General features: G+C 34.3%; 14 protein-coding genes across 14 annotated transcripts; 4 read left to right on the top strand and 10 right to left on the bottom strand.

Annotated features, from left to right (window-relative positions):
- Nucleotides 1-16: 16 nt before the first annotated feature.
- BMR1_03g03090 (LCCL domain-containing protein) lies at nt 17-5,328 on the bottom strand (the record flags this gene model as incomplete). Its single annotated transcript, XM_021482135.1, has 13 exons — nt 17-160; nt 225-961; nt 983-1,293; nt 1,365-2,317; nt 2,339-2,623; nt 2,825-2,888; nt 2,911-3,166; nt 3,222-4,070; nt 4,127-4,628; nt 4,650-4,894; nt 4,915-4,993; nt 5,014-5,087; nt 5,109-5,328. The coding sequence occupies 13 exons, from the start codon at nt 5,326-5,328 to the stop codon at nt 17-19; spliced, it is 4,719 nt and encodes a 1,572-aa protein (XP_021338687.1).
- BMR1_03g03085 (phosphatidylinositol glycan, class Q) lies at nt 5,519-7,029 on the bottom strand (the record flags this gene model as incomplete). Its single annotated transcript, XM_021482134.1, has 6 exons — nt 5,519-5,536; nt 5,559-5,671; nt 5,692-5,852; nt 5,927-6,241; nt 6,263-6,419; nt 6,441-7,029. 6 exons carry the CDS (start codon nt 7,027-7,029, stop codon nt 5,519-5,521), a joined length of 1,353 nt encoding a protein of 450 aa, XP_021338686.1.
- Nucleotides 7,247-9,181, top strand: BMR1_03g03080 (conserved Plasmodium protein, unknown function; the record flags this gene model as incomplete). The annotated part of the gene is made up of 6 exons (XM_021482133.1): nt 7,247-8,353; nt 8,375-8,494; nt 8,516-8,584; nt 8,605-8,709; nt 8,730-9,091; nt 9,112-9,181. The coding sequence occupies 6 exons, from the start codon at nt 7,247-7,249 to the stop codon at nt 9,179-9,181; spliced, it is 1,833 nt and encodes a 610-aa protein (XP_021338685.1).
- On the bottom strand, nt 9,195-9,882 carry BMR1_03g03075 (trafficking protein particle complex subunit 6A, putative; the record flags this gene model as incomplete). The annotated part of the gene is made up of 4 exons (XM_021482132.1): nt 9,195-9,232; nt 9,254-9,470; nt 9,491-9,608; nt 9,707-9,882. The coding sequence occupies 4 exons, from the start codon at nt 9,880-9,882 to the stop codon at nt 9,195-9,197; spliced, it is 549 nt and encodes a 182-aa protein (XP_021338684.1).
- Nucleotides 9,883-10,165: 283 nt separating this feature from the next.
- BMR1_03g03070 (large subunit ribosomal protein L27Ae) lies at nt 10,166-10,627 on the bottom strand (the record flags this gene model as incomplete). The annotated part of the gene is made up of 2 exons (XM_012793771.1): nt 10,166-10,441; nt 10,463-10,627. 2 exons carry the CDS (start codon nt 10,625-10,627, stop codon nt 10,166-10,168), a joined length of 441 nt encoding a protein of 146 aa, XP_012649225.1.
- Nucleotides 11,104-13,280, bottom strand: BMR1_03g03065 (DEAD/DEAH box helicase; the record flags this gene model as incomplete). The annotated part of the gene is made up of 6 exons (XM_012793770.1): nt 11,104-11,271; nt 11,294-11,579; nt 11,649-12,041; nt 12,062-12,186; nt 12,234-12,469; nt 12,572-13,280. The coding sequence occupies 6 exons, from the start codon at nt 13,278-13,280 to the stop codon at nt 11,104-11,106; spliced, it is 1,917 nt and encodes a 638-aa protein (XP_012649224.1).
- On the bottom strand, nt 13,772-15,832 carry BMR1_03g03060 (Nucleoporin FG repeat region; the record flags this gene model as incomplete). Its single annotated transcript, XM_012793769.1, has 1 exon — nt 13,772-15,832. One exon carries the CDS (start codon nt 15,830-15,832, stop codon nt 13,772-13,774), a length of 2,061 nt encoding a protein of 686 aa, XP_012649223.1.
- On the bottom strand, nt 16,423-17,501 carry BMR1_03g03055 (dTMP kinase; the record flags this gene model as incomplete). The annotated part of the gene is made up of 7 exons (XM_021482131.1): nt 16,423-16,494; nt 16,519-16,628; nt 16,652-16,760; nt 16,922-17,012; nt 17,036-17,144; nt 17,347-17,429; nt 17,452-17,501. 7 exons carry the CDS (start codon nt 17,499-17,501, stop codon nt 16,423-16,425), a joined length of 624 nt encoding a protein of 207 aa, XP_021338683.1.
- Nucleotides 17,627-19,197, top strand: BMR1_03g03047 (Protein kinase domain; the record flags this gene model as incomplete). The annotated part of the gene is made up of 3 exons (XM_012793767.2): nt 17,627-18,488; nt 18,574-18,761; nt 18,823-19,197. The coding sequence occupies 3 exons, from the start codon at nt 17,627-17,629 to the stop codon at nt 19,195-19,197; spliced, it is 1,425 nt and encodes a 474-aa protein (XP_012649221.2).
- Nucleotides 19,533-21,032, top strand: BMR1_03g03046 (hypothetical protein; the record flags this gene model as incomplete). Its single annotated transcript, XM_021482130.1, has 2 exons — nt 19,533-19,702; nt 19,724-21,032. 2 exons carry the CDS (start codon nt 19,533-19,535, stop codon nt 21,030-21,032), a joined length of 1,479 nt encoding a protein of 492 aa, XP_021338682.1.
- Nucleotides 21,033-21,279: 247 nt separating this feature from the next.
- BMR1_03g03045 (hypothetical protein) lies at nt 21,280-22,059 on the bottom strand (the record flags this gene model as incomplete). Its single annotated transcript, XM_012793766.2, has 3 exons — nt 21,280-21,509; nt 21,599-21,817; nt 21,840-22,059. 3 exons carry the CDS (start codon nt 22,057-22,059, stop codon nt 21,280-21,282), a joined length of 669 nt encoding a protein of 222 aa, XP_012649220.2.
- Nucleotides 22,663-24,449, bottom strand: BMR1_03g03040 (glutaminyl-tRNA synthetase; the record flags this gene model as incomplete). Its single annotated transcript, XM_012793765.1, has 3 exons — nt 22,663-23,271; nt 23,293-23,428; nt 23,452-24,449. The coding sequence occupies 3 exons, from the start codon at nt 24,447-24,449 to the stop codon at nt 22,663-22,665; spliced, it is 1,743 nt and encodes a 580-aa protein (XP_012649219.1).
- On the top strand, nt 24,562-25,399 carry BMR1_03g03035 (large subunit ribosomal protein L23e; the record flags this gene model as incomplete). The annotated part of the gene is made up of 4 exons (XM_021482129.1): nt 24,562-24,571; nt 24,662-24,777; nt 24,923-25,091; nt 25,275-25,399. The coding sequence occupies 4 exons, from the start codon at nt 24,562-24,564 to the stop codon at nt 25,397-25,399; spliced, it is 420 nt and encodes a 139-aa protein (XP_021338681.1).
- BMR1_03g03030 (syntaxin 5) lies at nt 25,549-26,592 on the bottom strand (the record flags this gene model as incomplete). Its single annotated transcript, XM_021482128.1, has 6 exons — nt 25,549-25,803; nt 25,891-25,948; nt 25,969-26,114; nt 26,135-26,305; nt 26,327-26,397; nt 26,418-26,592. 6 exons carry the CDS (start codon nt 26,590-26,592, stop codon nt 25,549-25,551), a joined length of 876 nt encoding a protein of 291 aa, XP_021338680.1.

Genomic DNA, 27,831 nt, shown 5'->3' with positions numbered 1-27,831 from the left:
ATCCGTCCTGCTTGTCTCATAGTTCAAATTGACGCTTCGCCAACAAAAGTGCAGATTTTGTACAATTCTGATAACACTTTTGCAGATAATGTTCCTCTTCCGTATTTATTCCAGATTCACAACACAGTATGCACGCATTGATTATACATTCATTATCATTCTATGTTAATTTTTATACGGTGGTAAATTACGAAAGTCAAACTTATTTAATAGATGGGACATACCTGGCAGTGCTTGAAATGCGGCTTATTATATCCGTATGGCAGTGGCGAACAAGATTGAATATACTTGTCAAATGCTTTTTTATCATTGCTTGGTGTTTGAATATTTTGACAATCAATAAGACATTCATCGTAAGACTGCTTTGAAAGTAAACTGGTATGGTGTTTGCAGCAGTTGACACAAAAATTGTTACAATCAATGCGTATCTCTTTGCATAGAACCAATCTCTCATAATAACCACCTGCTAGACATTCATCCCAAATCTTGTTATCAGTTCCTGTGCTAACTTCATTTTGCTGCAACAAAGATACATTAGAAGATGTAGATTGTTCATCATGCAACTGAATGTCCTTAAATAGCACCCGGGTGATATTGTTTACAAATAAACCAATCCTGTTACCATCAGTAAAACCATCGAATTTGCCCTCAATGACAGCAATTTTTTCCATTTTACCATCAATTCCAATGTCATTAATAGTTACATTAACATTATTATCTGTTGCCAATTTAACAAATACATTGTGCCATTTGTGGAATGTGAAGCCTTTTAGCTCCACCTTTTTAACCGTTGATTCAGTTCCATCTTTCCTACCCACTAATTGTATACTATCTTTTTGCAATGATAAATAACCAAAATTGTTGTTATCCTTATAAAAAAATACGGCACCAACGCAAGGAATTCTTGTAGCATGAATCTTCCGTTCTGGCCAAACAAGAAAACTAAAGACCCCTAACTTGCCTAAATTGAGTTGGAACTTACATTTGCGATTATGCGATAATAAAGCGATTGATTCCAAAATTGCTAAGGGACTCTTTTGAACCAACATATTTCCACTGTAACTCCAGCCTACAAAATTTTCATTATTAGTTTTTACACTAAATCCCCCAATATCATAGGTATCGTAAGGATCCCCTAAAAACTCTTCTACAAAATTTGAACACTTAATATCTAACGATTTGACTTGCTCAGCTTGTGTACAATCCAGGGGAGAAACGGTTAGATTGGAGTAGAACGTATCACCGGTGGAGTAAAAACCGATGGAACCGGAGCTAATTGTTTCATCCAACACACTAAATTGGTTTGGTTTTAAAATGAATTGATATATTTAATTTCATGTATTATAAATATTTTATATACATACCTCAGGATATTAGTGTTGTGTCTCCCCAAATCAACTGTGATTAAGGGCCCATCAGCTGATAGTGTAACTTTGGTCCATCTTTCTGGGGTCAAACCGCCATTTTTAACGGTAGCAAGTGGACTTGTTCTACCATTAGACACTATTTCAAGTCTGGTTTCCCCATTTAACGTGTCAAAAAGTAATTTATAGTAGTTGAAATTGTCGTGGTACCTGAATATGATTCCACAAATTTTATCATCTAGCGAAGTAATCGAAAATATGAGCTTGAAGTTAAAGAATTTATGCGATTTTATCAAGGCAATAGATAAGTTGGGTGGGTTATCAGATACAGGATTGTGATGTTTGGTATTTGATGTGGGATAGTGAGCTAGGTAGTCATTTATTGAATGATATCTAGTGTTGACAATTCTCCATTCGTCAGAGGTACCAAACACCACATTTAAAGATTTATCTGCAACGCTGATGCCTGAAGTGTCTAATTTGAACTCGGTGAATATAGGCGTATTTTCCAAATCAAATCCCTTATCCTCTTTAGAGCTATCAATCTTTCCCAACTTGACACTCCTTTCTGAATGTATTACCTCAAGATCGTTGTGAAGACGTTCCAATTCATCCAGCACATTTGAAGCCTTGATAAACAACTTCCTGCTCCTTCTAGCTACTTTCTTGAACTTTTTGCTGAATTTATCAATAGTAATAATAGCCTCTTCCACGGAATGCTTAGCCAACAAGGGGTCTATGCCATACACTGTGTCTATTTGGTCAACTGAAAATTTGGATAGCTTTTCAGTCCAGGGATCAACTTCTTCATTGGCATATTCACTGGCTGGAAGTTTAATTTCTGCGCCAAAAAATAAGTCAGAGTTGTGTAAAAGTTCGTGAGTTATCTGTTTGTGCACATGCTCATTTTTATATGTGTGTTTTGACTCAGTAAGAATGTCTATTGGGCATTTCTATATCACTCATCTACTTACTTTAGTCGTGCGGTTTATACGGAATGACAAACGGCCATATAAATTTGTGTTAGTATCATTACCATCACCTGTTGTTTTAGCCCCAGTGTCAATATTATTGGTATTCTGAGAGTCCATGGATAAAGGTCCCTCGATTGTAATGACAAATCGGCCGCCATCAGAAATAACTCCCGATTCAATTGCTGCTTTACAAATTGAGGATGTTTCTGAGAAGGCGTAATTGGATCCGTATATCGGCATTTTGGAGTGCTGACATCCGGTAGGACATTCTACATAGATAGAAGTCTGTGTTATACATTTAAATGAATTTTTATTAACCATTTAACAGATAGAACAATTTAACTTTGTTTTAGCTTTATTAATTTTCATACACAAACACAAATAGATCCTTGTGGTTTAATTTTTTTTGGCGATTTTACAAAATGGTCTGCAAAAACATTTAATTTAGTAATACATGCAATTAACCAATAAAAGAAGATTCCTTACGTTTAATTCGCCGAGTAGTTTCTCATTTCCAATTAGAACATCATCACAACTAAGTTTTTCGAAGCTATATGACTATACAAACTCACTTATCTAGGTTGTAACCATTGTCGGTACATACCACATAGGTGATATTGGTGTTTGATGATTTTTTGTATACAATTTGATCAGCGTATGTAAAACCTGCAAGATCATCAAATTCCCCCGGTGAAGTATTTGAATGGAACTTGAGTAAATTGGTGACATTTTCAATTCCCTGGAATAGATCGTAAAAATTGCCACTGCACTTATAGCCGTGACACTGATAGTCTTTAGCTAGGGGGATAAAGTCGGTAACTCCAAAGGCTATGTTAACAATTGTCTTGGAAATGAAATTATAATATAATATTAAAAAACATACCAATAACAGAAGCCACCAACGCATCATAATCCAGTTTATCACTCAATATGAGCGGTTCCAAACCGTATTTTGCACACGTTCGAGCTATGCTAGTATTTTGATTTGATATATTACCTTCTGCTTTTTCTATAAAAATCAATTTGCTTTGTGCTTGGTAGAAATGGCAATATGCTCGGTAGGCGAAGGGGGAACATGCTGGATTAAGCCAGTAAAAGCCGCTTTTAGCATGCTTATTATGTGTTAAAACGATTTGACAACTGTCTGCAGGTAAATTTTTTGATTCCCCAATATAAGATTTATCGTATGTGTCAAAGGGCGATTCCTTCCTCACTTCGTTCAGAAATTTATCAATATCACCTAATGTATCTGAGAATTCTTTCGATTGTTCCAATGCATCGTGCAAATAACTTAACTTTTCGTTTAGATAATCAGATTTTTCAAATATATAATTTGAAAAATCTACTAGATTCGCCTCCAGTGTGGTGATTGACTTGGATATGTTGGGATCATATTGGGTCACGTAGTCAACAAAATACTTATCCCTAGCATCCGAACTATTGGCAGCAATTTTACAATTCTCAACAACTGTATTCGTTGCATAAGTCATTATTTGTATCTCCCTTATTCCATAGATATGGTTATTTTTGACTTTGTAGTTTATGTGTGGATGTAATAATGTTAATTGTATATATTTGGCTTCAATACCAAACATGTCCACTGTTTTAGTAGATCCATTGGAAGCATTGTATGGACCGTTGTTGTAATTAATGTTATCCAGTGACGTTTTGAACAAATATGAAAATGCGGGGTACTCCCAGTAAATGACAATTGAGTCGATTAAATACGGATCTATGTTGGCTTGTGAAATTTTAAATGTAAATACTATTAAAACCCATAAAACTTACTCTTAAGCAATAATTCAACGGTTATACTCTTATTGATGTCGTTTGGCTGTAAGAGAGGTGAAGCCCAGTATGTTTCCAATTTGTTGTCAATGGCAAATTTCGGTTCGTGTCCTTTTGTATGGAGTGACTTGATTTCAACCTCAACTAGCCCTGTCAAATTGACATTTCCTGTTAGTGATTCGCCGCTTTGAGTGGGAAATATGTCGACTTGGGACAAACACAAGGGCTGGGGGGATAATAGTGATATTTGTGAATTAGACTCGAAGTTCCAACGGGAAAATGCATCATCTTGATCTAACAAATCGTCGCAATTAGCCATAAATACTTCAAAAATTTGACCTATAGCACTGCTATTTGTGTTGTTTGATGAGTTGAGTGGCACTGCCAGGCATTTATCAACGCTTTCACTTTTAGCACTTAAATCTGCCAAATCAATAGATCCTGTGTCTGGTAATGGCGATATAGACACTATCTGTTGGTTTGAATTAAAGCGCCATAATTCCTAAATCACCAGTTAAGTTACAATTCCTGAGGATATTGCAATGGCCTCCAAACAATTAATCAGTAGTGGCTTATTATTCTTATTAACCAGACATAATTCGCCACCACTGCATGTTATTCCGCTTTTCAACATAAATAAAGGATTACCAGCTGCTCTAATTTTGACAGATGATATGCCAAAAAAGTTGTCTTGTGGATTTTTCATGCTTATCTTCAACTCTTTAGACAAAAAAGGCACTGGTAATTTGACAAACTGTGTAAATGAAGCTAAATCAATAATTAAATACGTTTTTGTGCCAGTATAGGTTGAAATGGCATCAAACTAGTGTAGTTAATCCCATCTGCGGATGCGGAGATTTGGAATTCCTATGTAAGAATCAACTAACTTTGGGTGCATATGTCCAGTCAATTGTTAGAGTTTCAATAAGGGGTTGCTTTGCAAATTCCCCTGTCCAAGAAACTGAAGTAAAATTTGTGATACCTATATCGGAAGCGGAATGAGAGCCGCTGCTGCACCAGAAACTAGGCCCAGGCTGTATAACGCGAAGTGGCGAGAATTCCTCGAGATTCCCATCCGAGTCTATAAAAGTGGAGGTAGCCCAGGCATTTTTAAATACATAAAAGTCGTTGGCTGTAAATGACGATATTGATTTGGTGGGCTCGGTGTGGGCTATAGCCCAAGCCACACACACCCAAATCATATTGAACCTGCCCACACGTTAATGTTGTAACCTTCTACTCAGAATTATTTTTGTAAATTTATAATTTTAATTTTACTGGTTAAAATTAATTAATAACTTATATTCTACCAATTTATCATTTAAAAATTCATTAATTTAACATAATTGGCAATTGATAAAATAGAATATGAGTAAAATCGATTTTAAGTGATTAATTTGTCAAATGTACCTAAATAATCAATTAAAAATACCCTTCCATCTTTGATGATTACATTTATTCTGGTAAATTTGCACATGTTATTTACAATTTCCGTGGCAAATGATCTATATACAGTATATATGATATTGAATAGGGACTCGAATACTAAATGATGGAAATAATACTGTATATTGGCCCAATAAGGAATATGTATATCAGGTAGTAAAAGGTGATTGTATAGAATAGGCATCCAATGGTGATAAATAGCATGGTACCCAAGTAAAGTTCATCTTGTTTGTATGTCTCGTTTTCTATTTTATTAGTCAAAGTGTTGCGTTTTTTGCCCCTGTGTTAGTCTATCGTTTTGACATGTTTTTGGTTAAAGTTTGGCCAAAATTTTTAGTTATAATAGAAAATTACCTAAACAGATGTAACAATGGAACTAGTGTATCAAAGGTCTTCTTAAACATTTTTTTTGATATTATATAGCAATATCGAAAGTGTAAAGTGCAAATACGAAAAGTATCCCTTAAGACATGGTATTGAAATGTAAATCCGAGTAAAAATGAGTATATCCACATGAAATTTAGTATGAAGTAAAATCTAGGCAAATTTGTAAATGTAGTTTTGATGACAACTAGAATAGATAGAAAGATATTTCCTATAAAAATGGACAAATTGGGATTTGGTTTCAGTGCAAATGCAATATCATCTATAAATATATCTATAACAATTCTATGTGAAGTTGTGTGTTACTTTTGGTAAAAAAAAAATTTTTTCTTGCAAAACTCTATCATTATAATGCCATAGTAAAAAAATATTGGAAATATTATGATACCCAGTACCAAGTCTATGAGACAGAAAGACAATTTGGCATAGAATTCTTCTTGCACTTTCAATATTTTTTTAATGTCTATTTAAAGCTTTCTCTTACCATTTTCATCTCTTATTGCCTGTAATTTTATGTTAATTGAATTAATATCATTGATAATACCACTTATATGTTTCATCACTGATGAATATTTTAAAAAATCAAATTTATCTATGAATAACAAGTTAATTATATGTGATATTATATATAGGAAATTGACAAAATAATTGAACAATTTTGATTTATTTGACTTATTATTAACGTTTATTGATGATGCCAATACCAAACATGAAATTAGATCATTGGAATATCTAATTTCATGTGAATTAATGTTTATAAAATCATTTCCAGCCTCTTTATCGCTATAATTACTAATGTATAAAATGTTAAACTGTCTTGGATTGTAAAAAACAACTTTTTCTGAACTAATTGACATAGCAACATTGAGTTTCAGCTTACTATATAGAATATTAATGTTATCTTTGTGAACATAACCAAGCAATTCGGTTCTATTGTCAACGAAACTGGAGTTTTTCGCGATCTTAACGATGAAAATACCAAATTTAGTATCAGGCCAACCATAAATACTGTGCTTTTCCTCAAAATATTGAACTTTATGATTTGTACATGGCCAAAATATAACTATGCCCATCATTAGATGTGTGATGTGTAGTGGCACAATCGTATTAGTTATTGATACTGTACATTATCACGTCATTTAACAATACTTGACACATTAAATGTAGGAATATATTTGATTTTGCTTATATAGTGCTACAAACTTTAGTATACATTAAAATGAATTGTTTTGATATAGAATCTAACAAACTATTACTATAGTGGTGAATACTGATTATAATGATGGCCTGATGCTTGGAAAACGTCTAGGAGAACAAATTAGCCCGAAAAATATCGCAAATTTATGCAAAACTGGATTACAACACCCAATTAACGCTTCCGCTGTCAGTACTAGTGCAGTTACAGATGTAGATAAGGCGACTAGCAGATTGCTAAAAGTCGTTTCCGCCTTTGATAAGTCCACAAAGAGCTCGATCAAAGTTTATCATCTACAGGAACTTGGGAAATTGGTTGATAAACACAAACAAACGGTATTAGATGATAGGCTACAAAAGTTGATTTCACAAATAAATCTCGACCTACACATATTATCACCGGCACAGTTAGTGGCCGTGGCACTGGGATATAGAAATATTGGCTTTTGTAGGAAAAGTTACTGGAGTAAATTATGTTATGAAGTTTACCGACATGCCAAAAGTTATACATCAGGTATCACTGGAATTACCAGGGGCCAAGTTTCCATGATTTTGGGTTGCTATGCCACTTTATTCACTGAGCCATTAAAACAGACAAATGATCTACTCAAATGGATTACATATGATGTGGGATCCCTTAATGAGTATGATTATGCATCAGTTACTTATTATATGTACAGAACCAAAATGTCTAACAATAGTAATGATGAATTCAATATTAAATGCTTGAAGGCTGTGACAATGGGCTATATAGAAAAGTTACACCTATTTTCACCCCAAAGTCTTGTATGTGTATTGAATAACTATTCAAAAATGCATTTATTACCATGGTACATAATATTCCGCACTAACAATCTACTAAAGTCAAATATCTCCAAACTAAGCTTTAAAGCTATAGCCATCCACTTACGTAGCCTTATGAATGTAAAATTGAGAGATTTAGGCCTGCTACACCGTGTTGCTAAGAGATTGTCTAAAGATCGTAGATTGGCGTGGGCCGGGCCGCTAGAATTGTCAACTATGGTATATACAATGGGTAGGCTTGGGTATAGGAATAGAGCATTATTAAAAGCATTTATTGAAACCATTGGAAGATCGATTTTGGTTATGAATGATGGGGATTTGATGAGAACAATACACGGGTTTTCAAACTTGGGTGTGGCAACCCCCAGTTTATGGGATAATATTGCTCAAATACTACAGGTATATAAATTATCGAATTAGAAAAAAATAGAAACTCAATCTCCCCAGCATTTGGCAATCATTGCATCATCTTTTGGCAAAGTTGGAGTACTAGTGCCAGAGTTATTTGACCTACTGAAGCACAAATTTACAGAGTTATCGGTAAATAAATGATCATTTTAGACCGGATTTACCTCGAGGCAAATAATAGCTTTACTGGATAGCTGTGTTATTTTGGGATATTATGACGCTGTAAGCATTGACTGATACAGAATTTTATATACCACTTGTTAAATAGTTACCTGGAGTTACATGATGATACACCTGACTTCATTAATTTACAACTGACAAGGATTGCTTATTCCATATTACTAGAGGTAATTATACATGTATTTAGTCCCCGGAAACTCTAAAAACGGCGTCAAATGCGGTTCAAACATTCATTATAAACCATTCGCAGCATAATGGAGATCACAATGCTAGTGATTACAACAGTCAAAAAATGGTTGATTTTCAAAATGAACTAAACAAATTCATAATAGAAAACCAAGCCATTACTATATTTAATGATGATTTAAAAATAAATAGCTCAATTGGTATTTATACGGTGCATATAATGAGAAATAAAAACATAGTAGATTTCTTGTCCAAAGGACAATTATGTCCTGTCACAGAAGTATTGCTAGGCCCAGCAATTCTTAAGGCTAGGCATATGAAACTGCTAGGTTATAAATATCGCACAATTAATCGATCAATCTGGTAACCATGTGTTAACATAGGAATTCACTAGTTCACAAGGATAAGATTGACATGATTAGTGATGTTTTTGGCAAAAATTCTTCCATATAATTTATACATGCATTTATTCGCTAGTCTTTTTTATGGATACCTTAAATGTACCTACATGAGCATAATCTTTACATGTCAATGAATCAGGATCATCTTGCTGTGGATCTACTGTGCTGTAAATGCCTAACGAATCTAGCACTCCTCTTAATATCCCTGATATTAGAGCCTGGTAGGATTGTATTAACATTCTAGATCTCAATTTCATATCCGATGCATTGTTTGAGTTTATAAATTTGACGGTTATATTACTTATCCATGGTATGTTAGAGTCTTTGATTATATACGTACCCTAAATCATGCCATGCCTACTTTGCCGTTGGCTTGCAGTTTATCTGCTTGCTTTTGAAATAAAAATGGCCAGACATTTTTGCATAAAAAAACCAATCCTCTTTTGTCATCCCATACTGAAGATGATGAGATTGTCAATCTGAATCAACTACAAGTATTAGCGAGTGGTACTGTTATTTAGTAACCATTCATAAGAAATTTGGAGTGATTAGTATTTGATAGAATATAGTGATTTACCTGTGAGCAATATGATTTCCTAGTAAATGCCCTTGAAAATCCAATTCTTGCAATAAGTTTGACAGAAAGAGTTGGTTAAGACACTTCCCCTCGCTACACTTTGCGATATTGTACTGCACAATCTGGTTAACCATGTGCAAACTAAGGCTTCTTGAAACACCCAAGACATCGTCCATAGTGGATATGGTGTTTCCACTAAGTATAGACCCTGTTATGTTGTAGTGTCGGTGTGAGATTATGTTATACGTTTTTAAGAAAAAAATAGAATTCAAGATTTGTAGTTAATTTAAAACTGAACGATTAACATAATTAGGTGGCCATAGTAGTTCATTGCAAGTGGCTAACTAGATTAGTCATGCTACGACAATAAATCATTTGTTTCATTAAGACACACTAATTTTGGAGTCATTAAAGTAAATTTATAAACCGCATTCTGCGGTTTAAATTCGTGTGTAAATGTTAAGTAGTGATAATGCATACTCCTCCTGCTTTCTTGATCTTCTCTTCCGAAAGCTTGGAAAAGTATCTAGCCTTAACAATTAATGGCTGTTCGGGCAGATGCCCCGTACCTAATACCTTGAAATATCCAGCCTTTGTAACATCAACCACTGGAGCCTTTCCATCCTTAGAGCACTTATTTTTAATCTCATCGGGTACGAGATTCCATAGCCTATCAAGGTTTATAGTTGGACATTCAAATTGGTTACGAAGTTTGTGAAAGTGTCTCATACCAACCTAAATTAACCGAATGATTACCTTTCCAAAATACCCGGGGTGGTATTTGTCAAACAGGATTCGATGATGGTGCATGCCTCCAGCTTTGCCACGGCCGCCGGGATGTTTTCTATGTTTTCCAACCCGTCCATGACCCGCAGAAACATGTCCACGCAGCTTTCTACTCTTCTTAAACCGTGTAGTCATCTACGCTATTTTGGATATCCCACGTCCTTTAATATGCCCCATATGTAAATTACACCAGGTCATTAATACTCCTTCTAATATCCATATAGGTATTACATTTTTAAGCTACCAAAGTGAATAGACAGATTAAAATTTTAAAATATAATACTTTACTTTATGATATATAAATCAAACAGTTGTTCCATTTACACGTTATCATTTGTAATTACTGATGAGAGGTCTAGTAAATTATTCAGTCTTTGGATGACAATATACTAATTCATAATAATTTACTGACCGTATATAGAAATAATGAAATCATATATCAATTGATTATTCTTAATGAAATAGTTAATTGAAATGTTAAATTAAATGATTAATTTATTTGATGTATGTGATAAAAAGCTTACACATATATACATACTTATCATAATTAATATAAATAATGCACATTATGATAAAAAATTAAGTTTAATGCGATAAAATTTCAGTATAATTCACCAATCACCGCAATATCCATTCTCCGAGTTATACCTACTACCACTGCTAACCAAATCCCGATTCTTCTGGCTCACTTTATTTCTTTGCGATTTCAATTTGGGACAATCGCTAATACGGTGCCCCAATCCACTGCAAAAGGCACAACCTCTCAGTCCACCAATGGACTAGATTATTCGCGTACTTTACCTTCAAATTGAGTCCTTTGGAATCTAGTACCTTTAGGAATTCAGGTATCCTTTGTTTAGCCTCTATTAACAACGTTTTAAGGTCCATTAAAACTATTTGTGATACACCTTTGTGTATAAATGTTGTTGATAATCCCTTCCTGTTGGATCTTCCGGTTCTGCCTATCATGTGTACGTAATCTTCAATTTCTCTAGGCATGTCAAAATTTATAACATGTTTTATGTCTGGGAAGTCCAAACCCTTGGAAGCAACACCAGTGGCCACTAGTACATCCTTCGTGCCATTTCTAAGTTAAAATGTTTTTTATGTAAAATATTAAATTTAGTAATTTTTTTGTTTTTCATTAAAATCATACCTAAATTGTCTAATAGCCTCTTGCCTATCACGCATCATTAATCCGCTATGAATAGCCACCGCTTCCACACCTTTTAGTAACAAATACTCGTGAATCTCATCCACATCTCGTTTGTTTTCACAGAAAATCAGAACCGGTGGTGATGATTTTTGCAGGCTTTTTAGCAGCATAGGTAACCTCATCTCTTGTTGGACCCACTCAACGTCCTGAATCACGTTTAAATTAGCTGCACCAGCTCTGCCAATGTTTATCACTACCGGATCAAACAGAGCTGTTATGGCAAATTCCTGTATCTTTTTAGGCATTGTGGCTGAAAATAATAACGTTTGGCGTGGACCACTTAAATGGTTCATGACATTCCTAATGTCATCCTCAAAACCCAAATCTATCAATCTAAATTAATAAAAACTTGCCTATCCGCTTCATCCATGCAAATATATAAACATTGTGATAATGCCATCCTCTTATTGTTAAGAAAATCAATCAACCGACCTGGCGTTGCAATTACCATATGTATTCCCCTAGAAATTTTATCAGACTAAATAAGAAAGATTATAAAGATAGTATAAAAACACATTTGCTTACTTGGTCAAATAGATTAACCCCACCAATCAGACACAATGTTTTAAGTCGTAGCCCCGTGTAATCGTAAATGTAATGTGTTATATCGTCAACTATTGAACAAGTTTGTGAAGCAAGCTCCCTTGAAGGACATAGAACCAAAGCAAAAGGTCCCTCCCCTTTCAAAATGCGCATTCTTAGTTCGTATTCCCACGCAACCATTATCATAGGTAGTATGAAAACCATGCTTTTACCACTACCTATGTTACATATCTTTTCATATTTAGTGTTATATAAACACATGGACTTTATATTATATGATAAAACATGCAATAATAAATATCAAATAAACGATTAGTCACCTGTATATGCAATAGCTATTATATCTCTTCCCTGTAGCACGGCTGGAATTGCCTGCATTTGTATTTGAGTGGGGGTTTTAATGTTTTTTTTGGCCAAATATTTTAGGATTGGTTTAGGAAATTTCATATCCCTAAAACTTCTAATGGGTGGAGGTACATTCGTTCCATTTATATCAATGTAATTTCTAGCTCTAACCTTTTCTATTTCATCAAGGGTCATTTTTTTATACTTTTTTGGTAAAGTCCACAACACTGGCAACCTTTTATGAGTGATTCCTTTTGCTCTTTCTGCTACAGGTTGCAAATTTGAAGTTAGAGAATGTGATACTTGTTCTAGAAGCTTTTCTTCTTGGTCTCTAATGATGTCAAGTTCATTTTTAAGTTTTGCGTCTTGTCTAAGCTTATGTGATGTTTGTAGCAAAGTTTCTTTTGTGTTTAATTGATCTTTTACTGGTTCATTAAATTCTTCATTCGATTCTTGGCTACTTTGATGAAAAATTTCGCTTTCTAGTTGTTCCTTCAACAAAGCACGGCCTTTTGCACCAGTATAACTATTTAGATTGTGTTGAGGATTGATTCGATGAAATTGTGGTTCATCAATCGAATTTTTTGCATTACAATCGTTCTCTGTTGGACTTTTGATTGGCGACCCAAAGGTGTCTTCCAACAAAAGGGATTTAAGTGTTCTCAATCGATTGATATTGGACATGATGATAATAATAGATTATAAATCTTACAAAGGATGGGATCATCTTTAAAATTGATTTCGGCTATGTCGCAATATAACTGATAATAGAGTAATCATACTGTATCATGCCCCAGTATATACAAAACACCTTAAACAACTGAAGTAAATAACTGTCAATAATTAAATTATGGCAAAAATTCACACAGTTTTTAAAATAATATTTCATTGGTACATATTCACTTCCACTTGCAAATATAATTAGCATGTGGGCATAAAGGGTTTGCAAAAATAGGACCTAAAATAATCTCTATACGATAATTACTACACGTTGTACAATATGGCGATAAAAGAATCATTGTTTAGACATTTGTCTGTTGGTACAGTGTCACTTGGGACATTTGCTATGATTCATTATGATTTTTAACATATGCAGAAATTCCATTGGAAAATCTTGGATGAATTTGTTATTTAATGAAAATAAAAAAATACTCCATTTTCCATTTTCTAACATATTATCTAAATAGCCCCCCACCAATCTGCTGAGGCTTGCCAAATAGATTATTTTGCTGGCCCCAACCTTGCTGCTGTTGACCACCAATTTGCACAGCAGTTCCATTTGAACCAACGGCAAAAGTGCCAGAAGAACCTAGTACTGTCTTTCCAAACATCCCGCCGCTCTGTTGCTGCGGTTTCATCTGGCTAGATCCGAATAATCCACCACCGCTACTAGGCTGATTTGAACCAAACATTCCACCGCCAGTATTTTGATTAGATTGGCCAGATAAACCACACCCTCCACTAGAAGGAGTGACAGATGAACCAAATAAACCGCCACCGCATGTATTGGTTTGATTAGACCCAAACAATCCACCGGTGGTGGATTGTTGCTGATTAGATTGACCAAATAATCCACCTGTATTCTGATTTGAGGCACTGCCAAATAATCCACCAGACTGCTGTTGTGGCTGTGATGATCCAAATAACCCGCCTCCTCCAGTATTTGATTGCATTGTTGTGCCGAAAAGTCCTCCACTTGTGTTTTGTTGAGTAGTGGACCCAAATAGGCCACCGCTACTAGTGCCAGTATTAGAACTGCCAAACAATCCGCCTCCTCCAGTATTTGATTGCATTGTTGTGCCGAAAAGTCCTCCACTTGTGTTTTGTTGAGTAGTGGACCCAAATAGGCCACCGCTACTAGTGCCAGTATTAGAACTGCCAAACAAACCACCACCGCTCGTGCCGGTTGTGGCTGTTGAGCCGAAAAGTCCTCCACTTGTGTTTTGTTGAGTGGTAGTACTACCAAATAATCCTCCTGTTGTAGTGGGCTGGATTGTACTGGTTGACCCAGATAAACCACCGCCAGTGGCCGAAGCACCAGTAGAAGCAGTGCCACCAAACAATCCTCCCGTTGTTGCAGGTTGGCTCGTACTAGTGGATCCAAATAAACCTCCACCTGTGGAACCGGTACCAGTAAGTGGGTTATTAGATATTGACCCAAATAATCCACCACCAGTTCCAGTACCTAGACCAGTGCCAGTACCACTATTGGCAAAAGATGAACCGAATAAGCCGCCTCCAGTATTGGTATTTTGTTGAGTATTAGATGCCAATAACCCACTGCTAGTACCAAACCCTCCCATAATTCCCATTTGTGATTGTTGAGCTTGTGGTTGTTGGCCGATAAAGTTACCAGTGCTGTTGCTGGGAAGTATGGGCGATAGCAAATTTCCAAGATGTATAGGTTTATTATCATTTCCATCTCCAGTTAGTGCTTTATTGAATCTCTTAAAATTCTCAATCTTGATCTTGATATCGTTCATTTCTTGCTTGGGAGCTTGAGTAACCGATTCCAATTTTACTGGGTGGAATGCCTTGATAAACGGTTCCATGTCAATTGACTTGCCAAGTGTCCCCTCTATATGCTCTGCCCTGGCTACCAATGAAGCAATTTTGGCATTTTGGGCAAGAATTGATTCATGGTGCATATCAAGCAATGATTCAATCATTGATAAAACATTAGATCCGTTGGCACCTAAAAGAGCGTTAGCATTATTTTCAAGGTCATCAACCTGTTTGCCGTAACTTCTAATTTGGAACAATAAATCCTTTGCAAGTTGTATTAGCAGGTGGTTGGGTACCTGGATGGCATTAAGCCATGAAGTGCCCTTATCAGACTTATCTTCGTTTTTAATCAAGTCAACTAGTCTTTTGGCTTGATTATACCGTTTTACACGTTCTTCTTGATTCTTCAAGAATTTTTTGGCTTGATTGAGCAATTTTTCAGTTTCAAGAGCACACTGCTTGACTACAGAATGTACATCATCATGCAATTTACAACAACTATCATAAGAATTGTCCATTTGAAGAATTGAATGCCCAATAGAGTCGAGTGTTGTCTCCTTTTGTTTAATAAGTTTGTCTGCCCGCTCAAACTGACCCTTCCAGGGAGAGATGATCATACTGATCTGTCTGACAGTCATTTTTCCATTGGCGTTAGCATATTCGGGCTTGTAGGATATGTCATTTAATTGGTAATTGGTTGTTTGGCTTTGAAGAGAATTCACGCCCTGCATTGTACTCACCACACAATACTGGAGGGGCTGATGGGTTATATTGTATCTTTTAGTAGTATCCCACTTATCCTCCAATTAAGATTAATTTAATCAAGTTTTCCACAGTATACACTTTAAACTAATTTATATGTGCCGAATTTTCAAATATAATTTGAAAATTTGGCATTACTTACACAAACAGTTATTGTGTAGTTATATTCACTAACACTCAATTGTCATTGATTGTTACACGTTTTACTTGAACACAAAACTTTTGTTTTTGTACTAGAATATTACTTTGCCAAAATCATAACTATACTTTGATATATAGTCTCTTAAATGCATAATTATTCATATAATCATCTTGTTGTACAATAAAGGATCTTATTTAATGATTTTAAGTAATAAATAATTTGGAAATAAACTAATGATTGCTATAGTGCGGAATTTGCAATAATTTTCGCTTTTTGTGGAACAACACAATGTTACCAACAAATGAGATTAAGACTAAACTAGCATTAACAAATAAATAACGCAATTTGTGGTGTTAAATTGGTGTAAGGTTTGTAAAAATAGTGTATATTAGGAATGAATCTAACCAAAGGTTAGATTCATTCCCATAGAAATTTCATAGTACCGGGCTTAGTAGATAGTACTATACCCAGCAATTGTTTTGTAATAGCCTAGGTTAATAAATTCTTTATTGCCTCTATATCCTGATTTGCATCGACCAAAATCCAATTTGGAGAGTTTTGAAACATTTGATAGGCCAGTTCAACATTCTCCATTAAATTGATTTTTTCCAGTCTTTCATTGCCTAAATTATTACACATAACTTACCAAAACCACTACGCTTTGCTATTATATTACTCTTGATGTTTAGGTAAAATGTTAGATCTGGCGATACTAATCCAGTGTCGGAATGCTTGGCCCACGAAATATTTAAGCCCTGCGTTAATAGTTTTACGCCATACATTGGTGTGTGAATATGCTTGTGATTGTAATGTATATATAAATAGATTCACATTCTATAAGTCATAATATAAAAAGACATCAATCAAACCGTGTAAATAAATTCAGTTCAATAATAGTAAAAGAGGAGTGTTGTACCTGAGCACCAACAGAATATGCAACTCCAGAATATGCATATCTATCACAAATCAAATAAAAGCCTTCACTGAGTGACTGTTTAATATCATTCCTAAGTCACGGTTAATGAATAACTGAGCCTGCCATCTGTCAGCGGAAAAGAGTAGATGAGCCGTCTGAGGAAGTAGATCATTTTTGCACTTTAGATATTCACTTAGAATATTACCTATAGTACTGTCCCTTCCTATATAAAAATTGCTTTTAACCACACAAATTATAGAAAATATAAATGTTATTTATTAATTTATGGCTAATTATCAAGATTCTAATTGATTTTTTCAAAAAATAAAAATCTGACCGATAATAATTGTAAAAATAATAATGAACAGAAACAAATTAAATCTTTAAACGGAAGCACTTAAGAATTAGACAACTAGATTACTTACTAGGGAATCCGATAAGTTTAACCTTTTTACCTTCAGACTCTAGTAATTGCTTGAGTCCTTTACAAACTGTAGATTTACCAGATCTATATTGTGAGATACCAATACCTATCTAGTCCTTCTATGACGATAAATAGCCCCCGCTCAATTTCACTCATGTGTATACCACCCCACCCTTATACACATCAAGCATAGTTACTAGTTATAACAAATGTTTATTTATCTACCAGATTAAATAAATAACTACTAAATAACTAAAATTGGTTATTAAGCACGGTATAAAATGGAAATGGACGATACGGAGGACCCTTTCCCCAGCACACTTCCAAGATGGTTCTCCTCAGAAAATAAGATTGAAAACATCACAGATGTATTTACTTTTGTCAAAAAGTTGGGTCAAGGTGTCTATGGTGATGTATTCATGTGCAATCTCCGGGATAATCCCGATAAAAAGTTTGCCATCAAGCGTGTACGCCAGACCAATTCTCCTGTTGGTAATATTTTCGGTCTGGAGCAGAACATCATTAAGGAGTTACATGCTCTTTCATGTTTCAGCAAGTCTCACGTAAACATTGTCAAGCTTTATGATTATTGCTCTGCTGTGGAGAAATACATGTCTCCAAATATAAAATCCCCCTTGGAAACATCAAAAGACGACAATAAGACATGTATCGTATTCTATTTCATATTTGAGCTGTGTGATATGGATCTGCATAAATTAATTAAAAATAAATTCTCCCGCTACTTGCCCTTCGAAAATGACCTATTTAATAGCTTAATTAAGACACACGAGGGGGAGTATATGATGCATGACATTATAAATCATTCGACAAAAGTATTTCTCAAAAACAATAAGTTGACAAACAGTTTGCCTTTGCCAGGATTCAGTGAAATGGACACAAAAATTATCGCATACCAAATACTTAAAGGGCTAGTCTTCCTGCATTCGGAACGGATTATACACAGGGATATCAAGCCTCAAAACATTCTACTCAAAGAAATCAAACTAGAAGGAGTTGATAATGTACAGTATGAAGTAAAATTAGCAGATTTTGGACTGTCGACAATTATGCCTCCTAAGCACGTCAAACCCATGACGGAAGAGGTTGTAACTCTGTTATATCGGCCTCCGGAGCTTTTACTGGGTATGTTACCACACTACTCTAATTATTCATTAGTTGTTAAATATTGTGGAATACCATGTACATTGTATTAAGCAACATAATTTAGGGAATTGTGTATATACAACAGCTATAGACGTATGGTCTGCTGCAGTTACAATAGGGGAGTGTATATTGGGGAAGCCTATGTTTAGAGGAAGGACTGAATTTGGCGTTCTAATGCGCATATTCAGCCTAATTGGCCACCCAAGTGATGAAGATCTAAACAATCAATTGACACTTCTGAAGCATTACAATGTAAGTCATGCAATAATAATGCTTCTATATTGCTTTTTAAAAATATAGTTAACTAACATAGGACAAATTCCCCAAGGTAATTCGGGACAAAAAACGAACCTTTAAACTCTTCTTCACAGATAAGTTTGGTAGGTGTCTACTCAGTACACAAGGACTAGATCTTATGAAAAAAATGCTGGAATTCAACCCATCCAAGCGTATAACAGCTCTAGAGGCGCTTAAGCATCCATGGTTTGATAATGTGCATGAAAACCTCCCCAAAAGTGTACAAAAATCAGAAAATTTGTACAAATTACACTCAACATACCCACTAAATGTGCCTGATAATCTGGATTTTATCAGTAATAAACCGATGAATAGCTCTGGCTTGGGATATGATTTGAGCGCAGGTGACATATGCGCTGACAGCATAACTTACCAGTACTCCGCTGTTTAACAACACAATCCATTCACATAATTGTATCTGAATCGTGCAGCACTATGTTATATGTACCTGCACAATACATACTGCCGTGTATTAATTAGTTAATGGGTAGGCATGGTGTGTAATTCGTGTGGCAACAACGTCGCTACCGCGGTGCTTGGTGGTGCTGGTATATTTTATTGATATATACCATGAGTAGTAACAACATTATTGGTGAAACGGTTAAATTATATCAAAAGGGCGAAGGACCGCTGAAAAATCGTTGTTTCAATGAATTTTACACAAACTACCGCGTAAATCAGCACAGCGATGATGAGAAAAAGGCTGAGGCTACCCGGTTATTGGCTATGGGTATGACAAGCAACTTTTCTGATGAAAAGTCACAAAAGTTGTACGACCATTACACCAAAAATTCACCTCAAAAACTTGAGATTGAAATGAGCAAACTTTATGACATCCCCCTGGAGTCGTGTCGACCTAAGGGCTGTGAAAATGACCAAAAGGCATCAAATAGGAGGTAATTAATGCTGCAACTTAGGGTGTTTATTAAGGGGAGAGTAAAGAATCTGTGCAAAGTCTTTCAAGAAAAGATGGATATGTTGGAGAAGACACTTCCTGAAAGTAAGAAAAATGCCTTGATCAACCAAATCCACGGTACCGTTATAAGGATCCAAAAGAAGGTAGACTGTGAGGATACCACTCCGAAATCTATTGTAAAATCTACAAAAATCGCAAATTCTAGTGTTAATAGCGACTATAAATCCCCTAAATCAACATCAAACAAATCAGTTGCTTCACAAAGTTCGAATTCAGTGACTCCAAAGGCAGACACTACGTTCAAGCCTGCTGTTAATACCAATGCCACGAATACTAACAAATACGGAATTAAGAAGACAAGCATTGTGAATAATGGGGATTTCCTTTTCACAAACTCTGTCACTCCTAAGTCTGTGAATAAGATGGTTAAAAACTTTAATGATAAAACAACAAAAAACACAGGTTATAATCATGTTATATCCTCCGAATTCACCACGCCTAAATCTAGTCACATTCATGGTTTAAAATATTGCAAAGATAATATAACTGATATAGGTAATAAGATTGTGAATGAACATAATGGAATTAAACAGAGTGTTCCAACTCCTAAAAAGACCATGATGACGATAAATGGACCAGAAATTGTATTTTCTGGTTCTGTTACAAATAATAAAATCACAAATATTACAAACGATAACATAGAAACATCCAATAATAATAAAGTACTAGATATAACACCAGTATTAGAACCCGAAAATACAACAAATGAAGTTAAGCTAGAATCAACTGTGCCAATGCAGGCTAAAAAAGAAGTGAATGAAAAACTTGGAAATGCTAGCCTTGGTAATTTAACAAGTAACAATGTAGAACAAATGAAATCTACTAAATTTTCATCTCAACAAGAAATCCATGCATTGCCGGAGGAATCAATACCTGATCCCACAATTGGCCCATCAGAAAATGTTGTGAATAATGATATATCCAGCGTGATAGATAACATCATGAATGACCAAACTAACTGTTTGGTAAGCACTCCGGGGTACAATAGTAGATACGATATTAGCCCCATTTCTGATGGTAATATATTCGAGGATTTACTGCGAGAACTTGATGAAATGATCATAAATCAGGTAGATGAGGAGGCTGAGTTTAATTTAAGTGATGATGAAGACCAGTTTTCCAACAACACGAGCATTAACCACCAATTTGCCTGGTTCTTCAAGGCAGTATCAAACCACGTATTATCTAAGCCAGATAACGACGATATTGATGAAGGTACTAAAGAACAATTGGATTGGTTCTTGGCTTAACTTCATCATATAATGTATGGTGGGTTTTACGATTAGGAAATAATTCGATAAATTATAATGTTTGAATGTGAAAATTGATAAAATTTGTGAAAATAAAATCCCCATCACTTTATACCACTCTATTTAAGATAAATATTCTAAGGGAATTTTTTTGGAATGTACACTAGTCTATATTTTTAATTGTATAATAGTTAAAATTAGGTAGATATTTTCCTAAAATAGCAGTATTTTACAAACAAAGTCATTGTCAAATTGATTTTTTGCACGTGAGTTTCCTATAGTATGTGCCGATTGAGGAGACAAGGGAGGCCAAAATAAGTACAATAAAGGTTATGTACAAATCAATGAAGAAATTGAGCTTGTTGGGTAGTGGAGAAGGAAACCACCTAAAGTATTGGTTCTTCTTCATTTCTGGCAATGCCTCAATAACTAGCAACAACTGCGAAAAGGTAGATGTTGAGAAAGAATAAAGGGAGACTGTATTAGTATATAATTGACAAGTTATAATGTATAATTTATAGTAAAAGGTGTTGTAAATTGTATAATGCCGTAAAACATAAACATACCTGTCTCATCTAGATACTCAACAAATGGTATTTGTTTTCTATGAAATTCTAATACGATATTTAGATGTTTGACTAGGATGGTGAATGTCTCAGAACAGATAAAGATCAACACGTAAAGGGGATTAGAAACAAATCCTGTGAAATTAAGTATGAGAAATACGATGCTAAACTTTAATAGCAGCAAAATAGTTGTGAAATAAAGGTCTTGAATAACACCACCTAAATAAAAATAGATACGTACGTGCGCCCTTGTAGATATAATCGAGTAATTCTAGAAATAAAGAGAACATAAATAACAATTGCGATTTATCCCATAAAGAATCGTTGAATGGTGAATTAATGGGAGGTTTAGATAGTGTAGAGTGTAATACGATAAGGTATATTGTTACACATGTAATAATACATGTGTAAGAGTATATTCTGCATGCCAAATTAGACTTATTTTCAGAACGGTTGATCATTTGCACGATACTGGCGTTCACTTATAAATAACACAACACAATTTAACCCTACTTACCATCATCAATCCACAGGTCATCTTTACTGCAATCTTAAACTTTACACACAAAACTACAAATCAAATATGAAGTTTTGGATTTAGATTAACAAATGTTGATAAAATGATTGTATAATTGTGGAAATTTTGTCCAAATATTTTTTAAATGTGAATTGTGTTGAATGGCGTTTCATAATCTTATGCAATTATTCTAAAGTATTCGTTAGGGGAATAATATTTATTTTATATTCTGCACTTTGATAAAATTAATGGAGATTAATGCAATATGGCTGTTATTATCTGATATCTAATTTTGAGGCTAAAATTTTTGTTAAGAATTATGCGATTTATGTGATGCAATAATATATTTAAATTTTAGCGTAAAAATACTGTCAATCACATAATTCGCCAAATATATTTATATAATGCCACAATGTATAAGTATCAGTATCACATACTAAATTCTTAATTTCTATGAGTCATCCCTTATAATAATACAGCTAGCCTTGAAGTATGATATTTGACATTTAACGAGCTAAATATAAACCTATAGAAAAACAAAAATTAATTAATGTTCAGCCTTTGCCTTATTGGCCCGGGCTTCCTTGACATTATGTCTCTCTGCCGCAACACGTCCCCGCCTCTCAGCTTCAATCCTCTTTTTATCTGCGACAGAACTGTCCACTAATGAAACTGTTAAGTTGTAAACTGGTTTAGCGTTGGTTGTGTCTGGATCGGGAGTGAAAAATCCTACTCTTTCAAATTGAATTGGGTCACCAGGAATACAATTTGTGCCGTGTGACTCTACAAATCCTTTATGTGTGATTAGTGAATTTGGATTGATATGATCGCGCCAATTATCACCTATTTCCTCCGATATAAACAATCTATTGTACATCCTAAATTCACTGTCCACAGCGTTGGATTTGGCAATCCAGTGTATTGTAGCTTTAACCTTTCTTCCATCAGAAGGCGCTTTTCCATTTTTAGTTTCTGGGTCGTAGGTACATATCAACTTAGTTATTTGACCATCATCACCAATCACCACTTCTTTGCACTTTATCCAGTAGGAGTATCTAAGTCTAACTTCTTTCCCAGGTGACAAGCGGTAGAAATCTTTAGTTGGTTCAAATTGAAAATCATAAGTTTCTATATATATGTATTTTTCCATTAAAATCTAAATGATGTTCTTGCTTACTTCTCTAGTGCCGAAGTTTGGATTTGATGGGTGATTAGGCACAGTAATTGTCTCCGATTCACCAAAACTTTCAATCTCAACCAGAAGAGGCTTAGTTACCGCAAATAACCTTTTGGCCGTTTTATTCATGAATTCCCTAAATGAAAATTTCGGTTATACCTAATACAATTCTCCAACAACTCTACCTGAATGGTATTTTCTCGTTTTGTCACGCCAATTCTATTGCAAAAATCCACAAGAGCCTCTGGTGGACAGCCTCTTCTTCTTAGACCAGAGATTGTTGGCATCCTAGGATCATCCCAACCGCAAACAAAATTTTCATTTACCAACTCTAACAGTTTTCGTTTGGATGTTACATTGTACGTTAAGTTCAGACGGGCAAACTCTATTTGTCTAGTTTTTGTTATGCCAAGTTGTTCCTGAAACCAATCGTATAGCGGTCTGTGTAGCTCAAATTCCAATGTACAAATGGAATGGGTTATTAACTCTATGCTATCAGATTGGCCGTGTGAAAAGTCGTAAGTTGGATATATACACCATTTATTGCCAGTTCTTGGATGTGGTATGTGCATTATTCGATAGATTATTGGGTCTCTCATGTTCATATTACCACTCTTCATATTTATTTTGGCCCTTAGTACACACTCGCCATCTTTAAATTTGCCATTTTTCATATCTCTAAAAAGTTTCAAGTTTTCAGAAACTGTCCTATTGCGATAGGGGGAATCTACACCCGGTTCGGTAATTGAGCCCCTTGTAGCCCTAATCTGCTCAACTGATTGATGATCAACATAGGCTGAGCCTTTCTCAATTAAAAACTCTGCCCATTGGTATAACTGGTCAAAGTAATCTGAGGCATAATAACAGTGATATCCCCAATCGAAACCAAGCCACTTTACATCCTCAGCTATACTATTTACATACTTTTGGTTCTCAGATGAAGGATTAGTGTCATCGTATCGCAAATGTGTTCTACCACCAAATTCTGAGGACAATCCAAAGTTAAGGCAAATTGATTTTGCATGACCAATATGGAGATATCCATTCGGTTCTGGAGGGAATCTTGTGATAATCTGTTTAAACTTTCCTTCTAGTATATCTTGCATAACAATCTGTCTTATAAAATTGCTCGAAGGTGTAGACATCTTCATTTCCATAGTAAATTTGCCGGAATTACTATAGAGAATGAGCGTCTACGTATTATTATAGTAGATAAGAATAGAATAAGGGTCGTGTCATCCCCACAACATATTTAACTATTGGTTTGAGATGAAAAGAGGTGAGTAAACTTCAATAAAATTTTAGATTTGATTTAAATTTGTAATATTATTATTGCAAATTTTTATTATATTGTAATTGAATAACCTAGGAAGAGGAGGAGCCGGCGGAAGCAAAATGCGCACCACTTTGGGTCTACCAGTGGGAGCAATCATAAATTGTTGTGATAATTCCGGCGGAAAAAATTTATACATTATTGCAGTAAAGGTACGTAGTTAAAATTTGCAGTTATAGTTGCCAAATGATGATTCAATGATAGGGCTGACCACACATGTTGATTATCTTTAGCCGAAACACTCTATCTGATCGCAATAGTTTTAATCAAATAATTGCAAAACTGATGATTATTTAGGGGTTCGGCGCTTGCTTAAATCGCCTTCCTGCAGCTTCTGTTGGAGACATGGTTTTAGCCACGGTGAAGAAAGGCAAACCGGATCTGAGAAAGAAGGTATTGCAGGCTGTTGTTGTTAGACAAAGAAAGGCTTGGAGAAGACGCGAAGGCCATTTTATTCATTTTGAAGGTAAGCTTTTATCCACTTATCTTTTTAAATAATTTACATAAACAATATAAGAACATTTACAAGACAAACAATTGACATTTGCTAAATTTATTATATATGAATAAATATTAAGTCGTACTATTGTATTTATTGATTATTATACTAAATAATTATTAAAAAAATTAATGTACAGCTCTAATGTAGACAACGCCGGTGTCATTGTCAATCCGAAAGGAGAAATGAAAGGCTCGGCCATTACTGGACCCATTGCAAAAGAATGTGCTGAGTTATGGCCCAAAATTTCGGCAGCATCTCCTGCCATAATCTAACAAAGTTTAGCTGATAAAATCATCAATTTTGCCCACAAACTAAAACCATAGTCAATATAATCATTTCGTGAACGAATGTTGCAATATAGAAACTACGATCGAAACTATTTGTAAAATGTGTCTTTAACACACCAAATGCAATGTAATTGCTATCTAATGATTAGCACAAATATAATGATGAAGACGAATATGATGCAAAGCATCCTGATAATCAAGCCTCTCCTAGATGACAGTTTTTTGAGATATTTTGAAAGCTCAATTTGCCCCCTTTTAATATTATCAATTGAAATATCAGTTTCCTCATCTATTCTCTGTATCATCATATCCTGCTCTGATACCATTTGTGCTACCTTGTTAAAGATTTGCGATAGGTCCCATATGGCACGTTGCACATTTACGATTGCCTTAATGAAAACTAACTGTTATAATTAATTAGGCCGATTTTATCCGAACAAAATTAATTGTAAACTAATAAAACAAATAATTCCTACCTCTTGCCTTGCTTGTGCAATATAATTTTGTCTTCCCCTATTTTTAATTACTTGACCACTACATATAAATATACAAACCTTTCAATGTCAACATTTTTCCTATCATGAACCTGTTGTATCTCCTCATCCAACACAAATGATGAGGTATGATTATTTGAAGGTGTTAAAGAAGTATTTCCGCGGAAGGTATACATTTTCCTTCTATTTTCTTGCTTTTTCATGGTCTAAGTGGCATTGTGATTACCTCAGTACGCTGCTGCAAAATATCCTTAAATTTGTTAGTTTTGGAGACGAATGATGATTTTAAATAATCAACAATGTTTGCATAGTGTAATTTTGTGTGTTTATTTGAGTATTTCATTTGTTTATTGGAAGTGGAAAGTGTTTCAAGATTTTCATTAATATCAGACAAATCCTATATAAAAATTGTAAATACTTTCTTGATTTGGTTGATTAAGTGATTCAAATGGTCAGAATTATCGCTGTAAATTCCACTTCTCTTTGATACTAAATTATCTTAAGCTTACATTCAGCCAACCTGTCCAATTTAAGGTCAAGGGAATTGAGTTCATTTTTGACATTGTTTGACTGTTCATCAATGTGATTTTTGTTATATTCCTTGTTCAAAATGCTAGGGGTAGTTCCACCTAAACGAGCAATTTCGTAGTGAAATATGTTCGTCCGATCGATGTATCCGGCCATATTTGATACTACATGCCATGGGGGGTCTTCATTACACCCTGTACTAATAAGTCATTGAATTTCACTCATAAATATTTCAATTATAACTAGATTATCATATTATTTTGATCATTTCCATTTTGATAATTGTTTGAATTGTTTAAAGTGGCCTATTATGACTTAAAAGTTAGAAATTTAATGTGCATTCCCTTATAAAACCTTTAGCTTATTATTTAGTTTATTTTATCAATTTGAATATTTATACATGCCATTAAATCTATATCTAGCATCAATTTTCACATAAATTTACACATTTTTATATTTTAATGGAAAAGTTACCTGACCGTGTAGAATCTAAAATATTTCGATAAGGAATTCCCATAATATATTGTTATTCAGTGATTATTGCCTGTATAAAATTTATTTATTTCTGTGTTTAAAATATGTTCATAATATATCTATTCCACATACGTAATTGACATATTGAATTTTAGTCTCTGGAATTATATATATATATATATTATAATTCATGTCCAATCATAAATTACTTTCTGGCTAATCTAGTTTAAATGCAACAAGTTTGAGAAATAATTTAGTAATTTGCAACAATCATCACGTATAATTAAATTTATCACATAAAGTCATTTAATTTATATAATATGTTAACTTATCAAGCACAACTGGTATCATAACTATAAGTTATAACTAATAGATTGTTGATTGAACTATTAAAAAAAGTTATTACCGTTTATTATCTTTGAATTAAGGATGGCATATCAATAATTTAGTTTATACAGTGATTAAAGATGTTGAATAAATAGCTAATAATAATGTATTGGTTTATAACTGTTATATACTCACAATTAAAAGTTATATAAACATTATGCAAATATAATACCAGTTAAATAGGCCATACACCTTGCGGATAAGGGTATTGTCTAATTTATTAAGTTTATAGGCGATGACGTAAAAATATGGTAAAATTTATTTTACACATGGGACAAAATTTGTATTCAATTCATAAATAATTGTGGAAGATTAAATAAATTGTTCTTTACTAAATTAGTACAGTACTAGACAAACATTCCACGACCTATACATCTTGGAAAAGTTTAGCATGGCTATTACATCTACTAAATAGTTATTAAAAGTGGGTTATATGCTACAATTATTATAGATAGTCTTGAAAGACTTAGAATTCATAACATACACTATATAATAATCCATCAATAGATAAGTTGTGCATAGGTCGCGGGCCAC

The sequence above is a fragment of the Babesia microti genome, chromosome III, assembly GCF_000691945.2.
Source record: "Babesia microti strain RI chromosome III, complete genome".
NCBI lineage: Eukaryota > Apicomplexa > Aconoidasida > Piroplasmida > Babesiidae > Babesia > Babesia microti.
Note: the sequence above shows the minus strand (reverse complement) of the source record. Positions and strands in the feature narration are given on the sequence as shown.